This window comes from Zootoca vivipara, chromosome 2 (genome assembly GCF_963506605.1).
Source record: "Zootoca vivipara chromosome 2, rZooViv1.1, whole genome shotgun sequence".
NCBI lineage: Eukaryota > Metazoa > Chordata > Lepidosauria > Squamata > Lacertidae > Zootoca > Zootoca vivipara.
The window spans coordinates 8,633,901-8,646,175 of NC_083277.1; the positions used below are offsets into that span (position 1 = coordinate 8,633,901).

General features: G+C 45.5%; 2 protein-coding genes across 4 annotated transcripts in view; both read left to right on the forward strand.

The window, feature by feature from the left end:
* The first annotated feature begins 708 nt into the window (after positions 1-708).
* On the forward strand, positions 709-12,135 carry LOC118081136 (zinc finger protein 345-like). Of its 3 annotated transcripts, none has more exons than XM_035107362.2 (4): positions 709-832; positions 2,709-2,792; positions 4,424-4,540; positions 4,800-12,135. In XM_035107362.2, the coding sequence occupies exons 2-4, from the start codon at positions 2,759-2,761 to the stop codon at positions 6,920-6,922; spliced, it is 2,274 nt and encodes a 757-aa protein (XP_034963253.2). In that variant the 5' UTR covers positions 709-832; positions 2,709-2,758; the 3' UTR covers positions 6,923-12,135. The 3 variants fall into 3 exon arrangements, with proteins under 3 accessions (XP_034963253.2, XP_034963255.2, XP_034963252.2); XM_035107364.2 differs by having other exon boundaries at positions 758-865; XM_035107361.2 differs by having other exon boundaries at positions 779-906.
* Positions 729-12,275, forward strand: part of LOC118081247 (zinc finger protein OZF-like) — a 78,037-nt gene continuing 66,490 nt past the window's right edge. Inside the window, exon 1 of the mRNA XM_060270508.1 lies at positions 729-832. The gene's annotated coding sequence lies outside the window, so the exon portion shown is untranslated. The remainder of the gene's footprint in view (positions 833-12,275) is intronic.

Below are 12,275 nucleotides of genomic sequence, written 5' to 3' on the forward strand. Positions count from 1 at the left end.
AGTGAGGTTGCCCAGCATCTCCCTCTTTCGCCTCCTGCTCTCTTGCAAACTGAGAGGGCATTATAGAGAAAGCAGCGTTTGGCCAGCTGCAGCAGCCGAAATACTCTTATTTTAATCCCCACTGTTAAAAATGTGTTGGGTGAGCCTTAGCCAGAAGGCAGGACACCAGTTTAGGAGCCCAGCTGCATTTTTCCTATATTGCCTTTTCTCCAAAGGACTCCTGGCGGCCTCTGGTGCTCTCCGCTTTCCTAGCTACCATCACAACAACCCTGTGAGGTGGGTCAGCTTGAGAGGCCGCCAACAGCCACAAGTCGCTCCCTGATCAGTACTTTTGGTTTAGATGGGGGCATGAGACTCTTAATCTCTGGGTCATGGGTTCGAGCCCCACATGAGGCAAAAGAGCCCTGTGTTGCCGGGGGTTGGACTGGATGACCCTCGGGGTCCCTTCTAACTCTAGAATCCAACCATGTTGACATGCAAGTTTGTTTAATCTTCTCATTCTTTTTGCCGGGCACCAATGCTTTACGGGTGTGCCAGTAAGTGAGTAAATAGAAAGGGAAAATAAAAATAAATGAGCACCCACCCTTCCCCACAGCCCAAAGGAACGTTTTTTTCCCCCTCACAGAGGAACAGACTACAAATCCCAGAATCCTTTGGGTCTGGGAAAAGGGAAGAAGCGAAGTCACTAGGACATCCCAGGCTGCCTGTTTCCTCTGGCCAATCTCCATTTTTGTGGGTCTTTTGCAGGAGGCGTCCGGCCATCGCGATCTCTGGGGTGCAAAGAGGTTTTGCAGGGGAGGCTGAAGGTCCGAGCAGGAAGGAGTATTTGCAGGTAGAGGCGCCCTTCGGAAGCAGCTCTACAGGGGTGAGAGGGCACCGTCTGAACCCTGCAACACGTGAATGCTGGTGAGGGAACGGGGCAGGCAAGGGCGGCGGGAGAAAATCCTTTCTGGCTTTCCCCATTGCGCTAATAAGTTTGCACGTTGCATCGGGGAGAAAGAGGAGGAAGGGGAGATTCTCGAGAGCCGAAGAAGGAAACTCTTTCACTTGTTTATTCCTCACTGAAAGCTATGAAATGAAATGGTAAAATGTAAAATTTTGTAAAATGCAATGGTAACCAGAGATAAATATGAATATGAAACGCTGTAATACGTAGTCGAGGATAAATACACACCAATAATGTGTGGAAACTAATAAAAATATATTTAAAAAAGAATGTAGTGCAGGAAACCACTTAAGCAAGAAGGGCGCCTCTAAAGCTTATAAAAATAAATTAGAAAAAATGAAATGTAAGCTTGCTGGTAGATTGTGCATATTTTTAATTAAAAAGTCTGGAGGTTCAGAAAAAATCAAATAACATTATAATCCCTTTTTTAAAAATGAAAAAAGGCTGCAATTGGAATATCCCCCTGAATATTTTAAAGTGCTCCAAAATCCCTTGTACTGTATATCATGGGGGTGGGGGTGGGGGTAACCCTCAGATCAACGGGCCAAATTGGGTTCTAGCGGGACTCTGCAGCCAGTCCATGCCAGTCCCATCTCCCTAGGGTACTCCAGCTATTCTCTGAGTCGGATGCTTTTGCCTGGCTAGAATATGCCATCGATTATTCCCCTGACCTGTTTGGATGGGGAGGTGTGTGCATTAATTTTATTAATTTCAAATGTAAACATATATACATCATTCTACAATGTAATACAATATAAATCATAATACACAATATAACCATATACAGCAATTACCTTTACCCCTCACCCATTCATTATTAATCATCTTTTCACCTTCTAAACTTGTTAGTTCTGCCGAACCCGACTTCCTCCTTCTTTCACATTTGGTTTTCTATACTAATTTTCATCTTATCTGCTCTTTATCCTTTATTTAACAAAACCGTGATATATATTTTTCAAGTATCCCACAAAATATTTTCATTCTTCAAGCATTTTATTTTCTCATTTTGTTCTCTAACTCTGGGTCCTCTCCAGCTATCTCTTGCAACCTATGAAGCTGCCTTAAACACGTAACACCAAGACGGGAACGGCCAAAGCTAAAGGGCAGGATCCGTCCCTTCAAGGCAGAGCTTCCTGGGCTCAGTTCATATTCATTTCCCGTGAACAGAATCAAGTTGCAGCCGTCAATGGGGAAGACCAAATTGAAATGGCTAAACTGACCCCAAAAAACTGACTGCGGTCAACCGCAGGAAACAGTCAAAGCTGGGGGCCCCACCCTTAGGGTTGCAAAAACTAAAAAACACAACCCTCCAAAAGCTGAGCTTTTTCCTAAGCAAATCATAAAGTTTTTGACATTTTTTTTACAACCTTATACTGCAAGCAGGAGAGCATTCCAAACTTTTCATGTTGGTGACACACTTTTTAGACATGCATCATTTTGCAGAACAGCAATTCAGTTTTGCATCATTTCGCGATGCAGTATTCCAGTTTCCCTAGCAAACCAGATTTTAAACTAACCCCTTTCTAGCCCTAGTGGGGAGCATTCACAAGACACACCTACACACACTGCAGCTGACACACTAAGAAAATCTTGATTAAAAAACAAACAAAGAATGAAGTTGCAAGCCTCTATGGGGAAGACTGAAATTCCCACTCTGTGCTTGCCACTAAAGGCGTTCCTGAGGTGCTGCTGTTTTTGCTGATGGCGTTTTGTCATTACAGAGACCGCTAACCGTTGAAGATGTGCCTGTTTATTTCACCAGATTCGAAAGGGCCCTCCCTGCTGGACGTTGCCTGAAGAGCAAGGGAGGCCATGCTGGAGAATGAGGGGAACGTGGTCTCTCTGGGTAAGGAGCCTCCTTCCTCGCTGCAAGAGTCTGAAGCAGCCCTTCCGGGACATTTCCTTGTCAGTCATCTTTTGGGGTGGAGGGCTAGGTGGGGAGCAGGTTTGTTGCACAAGAGCTGCAAATGTACTTTATTCCAAATGCCTTGCATTTTGATCACACCTTTCCCACCCCCCCAGTAGCTTAAGTTGGGGCACACGGGTCTCCCCCTTCCCACAACAAACCCTAGATGGCCTTGGCCCAGTATACCTGAATAATCGTCTCCAGCCCCATCATTCAGCCCGGACCCTGAGGCCCACCTCCTCCGAGGGTCTTCTGCCGATTCCCTCACCACGAGAAGTGAAGTTACAGGGAACCAGGCAGAGGGAGCCTTCTTGGTAGTGGCTCCTGGCCTGTGGAACGCCTTCCCACCAGATGTCAAGGAAATAAACAACTATATAACCTTTAGAAGACGTTTGAATGCAGCCCTGTGTCAGGAACTTTTCATGTTTGATATTTTATTATGCTTTTATATGTGCTGGAAACTGCACAGAGTGGATGGGGAAACCTAATCAGATGGGTGGGATACAAATAAGAAAGTATTATTAGTAAGCTAGCATGGGTCTAGAGACGTGTGTGGGTGTAAGGTAGGATTCTGTGCAAAATTAAAGATGTTGGATGGGCAGGAAATAATAATAATAATAATAATAATAATACAGTGGTACCTCTACTTATGAATTTAATGCGTTCCAAACTGCAAATGTGCTTTATTCCAAATGCCTTCCATTTTGATCCCACCTTTTCCCCCTCCAAGGAGCTCACGGTGGGGCACACGGGTCTCCCCCTCATTTAATCCCCACAACAAGCCCTAGACAGCCTTGGCCCAGTATACCTGAAGAAGCGTCTCCAGCCCCACCGTTTAGCCCGGACCCTGAGGCCCAGCTCCTCCGAGGGTCTTCTGCCGATTCCCTCACCACGGGAAGTGAAGTTACAGGGAACCAGGCAGAGGGAGCCTTCTTGGTAGTGGCGCCCGGCCTGTGGAACACCCTACCACCAGATGTCAAGGAAATGAAACAACTATATAAACTTGAATTCAGCCCTGTATCAGGAAGTTTTTATGTTTGATATTTTATTATGGTTTTATATATGCTGGAAGCTGCACAGAGTGGATGGGGAAACCTAGTCAGATGGGTGGGATACAAATAAGAAAGTATTATTAGTAGTAAGCTAGCATAGGTCTAGAGACGTGTGTGGGTGTAAGGTAGGATTCTGTGCAAAATTAAAGATGTTGGATGGGCAGGTAATAATAATAATAATAATAATAATAATAATAATAATAATAATCCCTTTGAGGTAGGCTAGCCCTGAGAGGGAATGGCAGGACATATTTTTCCTGATGAGTTTCACTGCGCTGCACTTTAGCTGTGCAAAATGAGTTTGCTGGCATGCGAGGGACTCCCACCAGCGTAACAGCAACAGTCTGGAAGTGCCAACCAAGTCCCCTTCCTGGGTTCCCGACCCCCCTCAAAACGTTTGAGGAAGCTTTGGATGAGCAGCCATTGGGGATAGTTTAGACCATGAGGCAGAATGCTTCCTCCTCACTTCTTCGTCCTCCTCCTCCTCTTCTTGCTTCTCCCCACTTCTTTCCCGCATAGCCCTGCCACTTCCCAAGACGAGCCTCGTCCCCAGGGCAGAGCCAGAGGAAGAGCCCAGGCCTCCACAATATCAGATCTCAGATGGATCGGGGGCTGCCATTTCGGACACCAGCTTAGGTGAGTCGGTTTGGGTGGGATGATGAGTCCGTTCAGAGTTTCTCCTCACTTGCTGAGAATGGGCAAGAAAAATGTTCTCTGTTACTTCATCAAAAAAGAGCTCTTCCACTGGTTATACCTTATTATGCAGTGGGTGTGGTGGGTGGGGGGAAGACCTCCGTCTCTCATGCATCATCCGGTCCAACCATCTCAGGTTGGATTCTGAGGCTACTTCTCTGCCATCTTCAAACGCTGATTCTGCTTTCTTCACTCTCGGCAGGAAACTCAAGGAGGAAACATTTCTGCCCAGACTGTGGCCGATGCTTTGACTTCAGATTGGCTCTTGCTAGACACCAGAGAATCCACACAGGGGAGAAGATCCAGGAAAACTCTGAGCGTGGGGACTGTTTGGATCAGAGTTTGGAGCTTGCAAACCATCCAGGAACCCATAAGTCATCAGAGTTCGGGAAGGTTCTTGCCCATCAGCCCATCGTTCTGATCCACCGGAACATCCATGCAGGAGGAGATATCTCATATCGCTGCTTGGAGTGTGGGGAAGGTTTTCCCCAACTCTCAGATTTTGTGAAACATGAAGGAGGCCATAGAGGAGAGAAACCCCGTAAATATGGCGAGAGTAGGAACGGGTTCCCCAAGAGATCACAGCTTCGTGAACACCGTAACGTCCACACAGGAGAGAAGCCCCACAAATGCAGTGTGTGTGGGTTATGCTTTTCTGTTAGGTCAACACTTGTTACCCATCAGCGAACCCACACTGGAGAAAAACCCTATGAATGCCCGGAGTGTGGGAAATCGTTTGCTCAAAGGTCAGGCCTTGTAATCCATCAGAGGCTTCACACAGGAGAGAAGCCCTATGAATGCTGGGAGTGTGGGAAATGTTTTCCTCAAAACGCACAGCTCTGGAGCCATCGTTTGGTTCACACAGGGGAGAAACGGTATAAGTGCTTGGAATGTGGAAGAAGGTTTACTCAGCGTTCCTCACTTGTAGTCCATCAGAGAACCCACACAGGAGAACGGCCCCATAAGTGCCAGGAGTGTGGAAAATGTTTCCCCACAAAAGTAAAACTCAGGCGACACCAGAGAATCCACACAGGAGAGAAGCCCTGTGAATGTAGAGAGTGTGGGAAATGTTTTTATGATAAAGCTGACCTTCTGAGGCATCAGACTGTTCACACCGGAGAGAGGCCCCATAAATGTGTGGACTGTGGTAAAAGCTGTATTTCACCATCGGTACTTGTAATCCACCGGAGAATCCACACAGGAGAGAAACCGTATGAATGCGTGGAGTGTGGAAAATGCTTTTCCCAGAAACAACACCTCAAGGCACATGAAAAAATTCACACTGGGGAGAAACCCTACAAATGCATGGAGTGTGGAAAATGTTTTGCCCACAAATCACACCTTCCTGTACACCAGAGAATCCACACAGGAGAAAATCCACATAAATGTTTAGACTGTGGAATGTCATTTACTATAGCAAAAAACCTTAGGAGGCACCAGAGAATCCACACAGGAGAGAAACCCCACAAATGCTTGGAGTGTGGGAAATCATTTTCTGAGAAGTCACAGCTTGTGATCCATCAGAGAATCCACACAGGAGTGAGGCCATATGAATGTGGAGAGTGTGGGAAATGTTTTTCTAATCCGTCAGGTCTTATTTCCCATAGGAGTGTCCACACAGGAGAAAAGCCACATAAATGTTTAGACTGTGGAATGTCATTTACTATATCACAAAACCTTAGGAGGCACCAGAGAACCCACACAGGGGAGAAACCCCACAAATGCTTGGAGTGTGGGACATCATTTTCTATGAAGTCATACCTTGTGATCCATCAGAGGATCCACACAGGAGTGAGGCCATATGAGTGTGGAGAGTGTGGGAAATGTTTTTCTACTTCATCACATCTTATTTCTCATAGGAGTGTCCACACAGGAGAAAAGCCACATAAATGTTTGGACTGTGGAATGTCATTTACTATAGCGAGCAGCCTTAGGAGGCACCAGAGGATCCACACAGGAGAGAAACCTTACAAGTGCTTGGAGTGTGAGAAATCATTTTCTATGAAGTCATACCTTGTGATCCATCAGAGGATCCACACAGGAGTGAGGCCATATGAGTGTGGAGAGTGTGGGAAATGTTTTTCTAATTCATCAGGTCTTACTAGTCATAGGAGAGTCCACACAGGAGAAAAGCCACATAAATGTTTAGACTGTGGAATGTCATTTACTTTAGCACAAAGCCTTAGGGGGCACCAGAAGATCCACACAGGAGAGAAACCTTACAAGTGCCTGGAGTGTGGGAAATGCTTTTCTCAGTCATCACATCTTGGCAGTCACCAGAAAGTCCACACAGGAGGAGACCTTCAAAGTCTCCCTGTGGAATAAAGAGCATATAAAGGTTGGGTGTGCGGGGAATGTTTTGATCAGCGATCAGCCCTTGTGGAACACAAAAGTGTCCATACAAAAAGGAGGACTTAAGATATCAGGAGTTTGGAAAATGCTTTGTTAAGAAAGTAATCTTTTATCAACATTGGCAATTCCACCAAGGAAATACAATGCAAATGTCTGGAGTGTGGGAAATGATTTGCTGCTCATTCGGACCTTCAAAGGCACCAGAGAATCCACAAAAAAGGGAAAGACCATTAATGTTTCGAGTGTGGGAAATGTTTGGCCTGGAAGGGAAGCTGGTGCTGCATCAGGGAGCCCAGACAGGAGAGAGGCCACGCAAATGCTTTGAATATGTGTATTGCCGGGTAATTTCAGAAAGTGGTGTCTCCTGATCTCGATGTAATGGTAGCTTTAGATCCTTATATATTTATCTGTACGTATAATGAGGGCTTCCCCATGAATCTTATCTGTGTAATGAGAACTTGGCATCAAATTCTCAGCTGGCCTGATAAGGAGTCAGCTAGTGGATAGGCCTGTCTTCACCCAGCCATGGAATTGGCAAAATAAAAAAATTCCTTCAGTAGCACCTTAAAGACCAACTAAGTTTATATTTTGGTATGAGCTTTCGTGTGCATGCACACTTCTTCAGATACCTTTTTTGGAATTGGCAATTACAGATAGACTTTGGCTGACCGCTGTGACCAGAGAGAGTAACTGTGGAAACTGCGGAGATAAGGGAGGATGGGAACAGAACCTAAAGAAGCCACCTGCTATTAGACCATGTTTAAAAACCTATTTATAAGGGCTCAGTGACAGCAGCTCTCTATGAGTCCCTTGTTCCAGTTTTTATTAAATCTATATATATACCATGAGCAAAATATTCCCTTCGCTTCTCACCTCTGAAACATAACATTTTTTATCACGGGGGGGGGGGGGGAGCCTCCCAAAAATCCTTTGGAATGTGAAAAATCCTACTTCCTCCTTTTAAAAATTTCATTTATTGAAAATCAACAACAGCAACCATCTTTATTACAATCCATAGACCCATCAATTCGTTACAAAGCGATACTCAATAAGGACATCGTGCTTTCAGGTTTCAGAAGCATTTTCTTCAAACCTAGAGTTGGGATCATTGATTCTTGCAACCACCAATAGAAACTTCGCCACTGCTAATGTTCTAGCATTTGACTGGTCTTCCAATAGGAACTTGATGTAATACTCCTCCGATTTTCCTGGGATCAGGGTGAAAGCTATTCAGCCGTAGCTTGCTTGAACTTCACACAGTGCAGCATAATATGTTTTAGAGTCTGTGTCTTGGGCACATGAGCACAATCTTTCCTGGTAGGGGACTCCTCTCATCCTACCTTCCAGCACTGCAGAGGGGAAAACGTTTAATCTGGCTTTTTGTGAATAACCTTCGGTAGTTTGGTACAGTCAGGTTTTTAATGTAAGCTGACTGCAGACTGCATGTGATCGATGTCGCAGGTCACTCACTGTGTGTATTATCCCAAAGTCTTTGCTTTCAGGTCTTTAGGGCACCTTGGGTGGGTGACAGGCCAATAGCAGTGGCTTTTCTAGCCATGGTTTTCTGCCAATTGCAATCTCATTTTCTGCAAGACTAGCTGGCCCGGCCACGCGTTGCTGTGGTTCTTTCCTGTGATTTCCCCCCTCTGTCCGGGCACATGACTTATCCTGCCCCCTCCTCCCCCCCCCAGTTCATCCCTGTGACTGCCCCCACCCTGTCCCGACCCATGAGGTATTGAGCCCCCTTCTCCCCCCTGCAGCACATCCCTGTAACTGGCCCCACCCTGTCCTGACTCATGAGCTATGCAGGCAAGGTATGTTGTGGCCAGATTTGTTGCAATTGGGTTCAGTGGTTACGTTATGGAGAAAGGCTGTTTCATCCGCTTGCGCAATGCCTACATTTTTATTTATACAGATAAGTAAGAAAAACAAAACAAAAAATTGAAGGGAAGAAGAAACTAATGAGTAAGATTACTAACATACTAAGTACGCTGAAGTTCGAATTTCAAAGCATCATAAAGTAAATGTACATTTTCCATTTTGCTCCTGATATTCCTGTTATAGAAAATCATATGGGGGGGGGGAGCAGGACACCATTATTAATGAACAGAGAGGGGTGACCGAATCTAACAGCTGCAACTATCCAGAATCCTGTTCAATGCCATCTTCCCCCTCTCCGCTCCGCTTCAAAGACCCTCACCCCTCCCGCTTGGATGCAACCCTGCCTTGTTGTTGTTGTTTAGTCGTTTAGTCGTGTCCGACTCTTCGTGACCCCATGGACCATAGCACGCCAGGCACTCCTGTCTTCCACTGCCTCCCGCAGTTTGGTCAAACTCATGTTCGTAGCTTCGAGAACACTGTCCAACCATCTTGTCCTCTGTCGTCCCCTTCTCCTAGTGCCCTCAATCTTTCCCAACATCAGGGTCTTTTCCAAGGATTCTTCTCTTCTCATGAGGTGGCCAAAGTATTGGAGCCTCAGCTTCACGATCTGTCCTTCCAGGGAGCACTCAGGGCTGATTTCCTTAAGAATGGATAGGTTTGATCTTCTAGCAGTCCATGGGACTCTCAAGAGTCTCCTCCAGCACCATAATTCAAAAGCATCAATTCTTCGACGGATCAGCCTTCTTTATGGTCCAGCTCTCACTTCCATACATCACTAATGGTTTAACCCTGCCTTAAGGATGGCTTAAGGATCAGCATATGCACACACTTCAACATGACTAGCAACTTGGGAGCCATAATTCCCCATCAATGGTATCTCATTCACAATGGAAGACTCCTCTGAACAAAAGACAGTGATCAACTCTTAGAAAATGTTAATTTATCTTTGTGTTTAGATATTCACACCTGGGAGGGGTGATAGGAGGACTAGGAGAGGTGTCAAAAGTGCTCAGATTTCTACCTTGAACCCTACTTTTTTGTGAGGTATCGATTACATAGCTGTGATGTAGGAATGATGTATTGGGATTTTTTCTTGGTGATGGGAAAACTGATAAAAGTGGAGGTTCTCTTTTGTTCTGGGTTCCTTCCTTGTTCTCCTGCCTGAGGGGAAGGACCCTGTTGCAACAGCAAAAATAAAGGCTTTGCTTCTCAAACTTCTCTGGTTGGCCTCTGTTATATATTCTCCGACCGATGGAGAACCCAATAAGGGCTCTTGTGTACCCCATAAGGGAATAAGGGCAGATTTTTGCTTATTAGATTCCCCTCCTGCTCTCTTGCGAACTGAGGGGATTGCAGAGAAAGCAGCGTTTGGCCAGCTGCAGCAGCAGCCAAAATGCTCTTATTTTAATCCTCGCTCTTACTAATGTGTTGGGTGAGCCTTAGACAGAAGGCAGGACACCACTGTAGCAGCCCAGCTGAATTTTCCCTATCTTGCCTTTTCTCCAAGGGGCTGTTATAGAATTTTAAAGGGCTTTCTTGCCTGTTTAAAAGGGTCCTACCCCGGTAGGGAGTCCGAACCTCCGAAGAGATTGGGTGAAATTAATTACCCCTCTTCGATAGTGCAAAACAGAGACCAACCCAAGGTAGTTGCCCGCGGTGTTCTCTCTGCACAGGGTGTTCTCTCTCGCACAGGAGAAGAGAAGGACCCCGAACAAAGAATCTCCCTCCCCATATATAGAACTTTGAAAATTCCCTTCTTCCCAGTCCAGCCCACCCCCAGAAGCACCATACATACATCATCAAAGGGGTGTAGCCCAAGACCAACCCCCCCCCCCATGTCACACATCAAAGAAGAGGAGTGAGAATCTGAGAGCCAAGTTTACTTGTTAATGTTGGATCACCATGGGGAGCCTGGCCAGAGTCCTTTTGTAATGATGATTACTGAGTTCCTGAGCAAGGTGACAAGCTCTCCTATTCACACCTTAAATGTGCCCTTAAGGCAGAATCTGTGAGCAGAGGTTTTTTTCCCATTTCCTCCCTCCTTTCAAAGAGAAAGGCCTTGTCAGCCTGGGAGTCAAAATGGCTACAGGACTGCCCTCTTGCACATGTTTGCTTGGTACATCTATGAACATTTAATACATATGTGTAAAAAGACCTTTAAAAACCTTTAAATTCCCATAACAGCGCTCATGGCAGCCTCTGGTGCTCTCCGCTTTTATAGCTACCATCACAACAACCCTGTGAGCTGGGTCAGCTTGAGAGGCCACCAACAGCCACCTGATCAGTACTTTTGGTTTAGATGGGGGCATGAGACTCTTAAGCTCAGGGTCATGGGTTCGAGCCCCATGTGTGGCAAAAGAGTCCTGTTTTGCCGGGGGTTGGACTGGATGACCCTTGGGGTCCCTTCCAACTCTAGAATCCAACCATCAAAGAAGTGCATAAAAAGCTCCAAGTCAGAAAAACACTGTCAGTGAATTCAGCCTGATGCAATCTCACTTTATGCAATATACCGGTAAGTAAGAAAAAGAAAAGAAAAAATTAAAGGAAGGGAATAAAAAACTACAGTGGTACCTCGGTTTATGAACACAATTGGTTCCGGAAGTCTGTTCTTAAACTGAAGCGTTCATAAACTGAAGCGATTTTTCCCATTGAAAGTAATGAAAAGTGGATTAATCCGTTACAGACGGGTCCGCGGAGTACTCAACCTGTAGAGTACTTAACCCGAAGCATGGGTGTAATTGGTTCCGGATGTCTGTTCATAAACGGAAGCGTTCATAAACTGAAGTGAACTTTCCCATTGAAAGTAATGGAAAGTGAATTAATCTGTTCCAGATGGGTCCGCGGCGTTCATAAACCGAAAATTCGTAAACCGAGGTGTTCATAAACTGAGGTTCCACTGTAATGAGTAAGACTACTAACATACTAAGTACACTGAAGTTCAAATTTCAAATCATCATAAAGTAAATGTACATTTTCCATTTTCCTCCTGGTATTCATTTTCCTGATATTTTTACCATTCTGCTTTGAAGTTTGTTTTTCAAATGGTCCAACGGCGGACAACATTCAGTAAATAAATAAACGAGTAATATCTCCTTGGTTTTGAAAAGTGCCAATTTCTCCTGGTAACAACCTCAATGGGGGCTGAAGGCAGTTTTACACTGGAAGTGAGTGAGGTTGCCCAGCATCTCCCTCTTTTGCCTCCTCCTCTCTTGCAAACTGAGAGGGGATTGCAGAGAAAGCAGCGTTTGGCCAGCAGCAGCCAAAGTACTCTTATTTTAATCCCCACTATTAAAAATGTGTTGGGTGAGCCTTAGCCAGAAGGCAGGACACCACTGTAGCAGCCCAGCTGCATTTTTCATCTCTTGCCTTTTCTCCAAGGGAATCATGGCGGCCTCTGGTGCTCTCCGCTTTCCTAGCTACCATCACAACAACCCTGTGAGGTGGG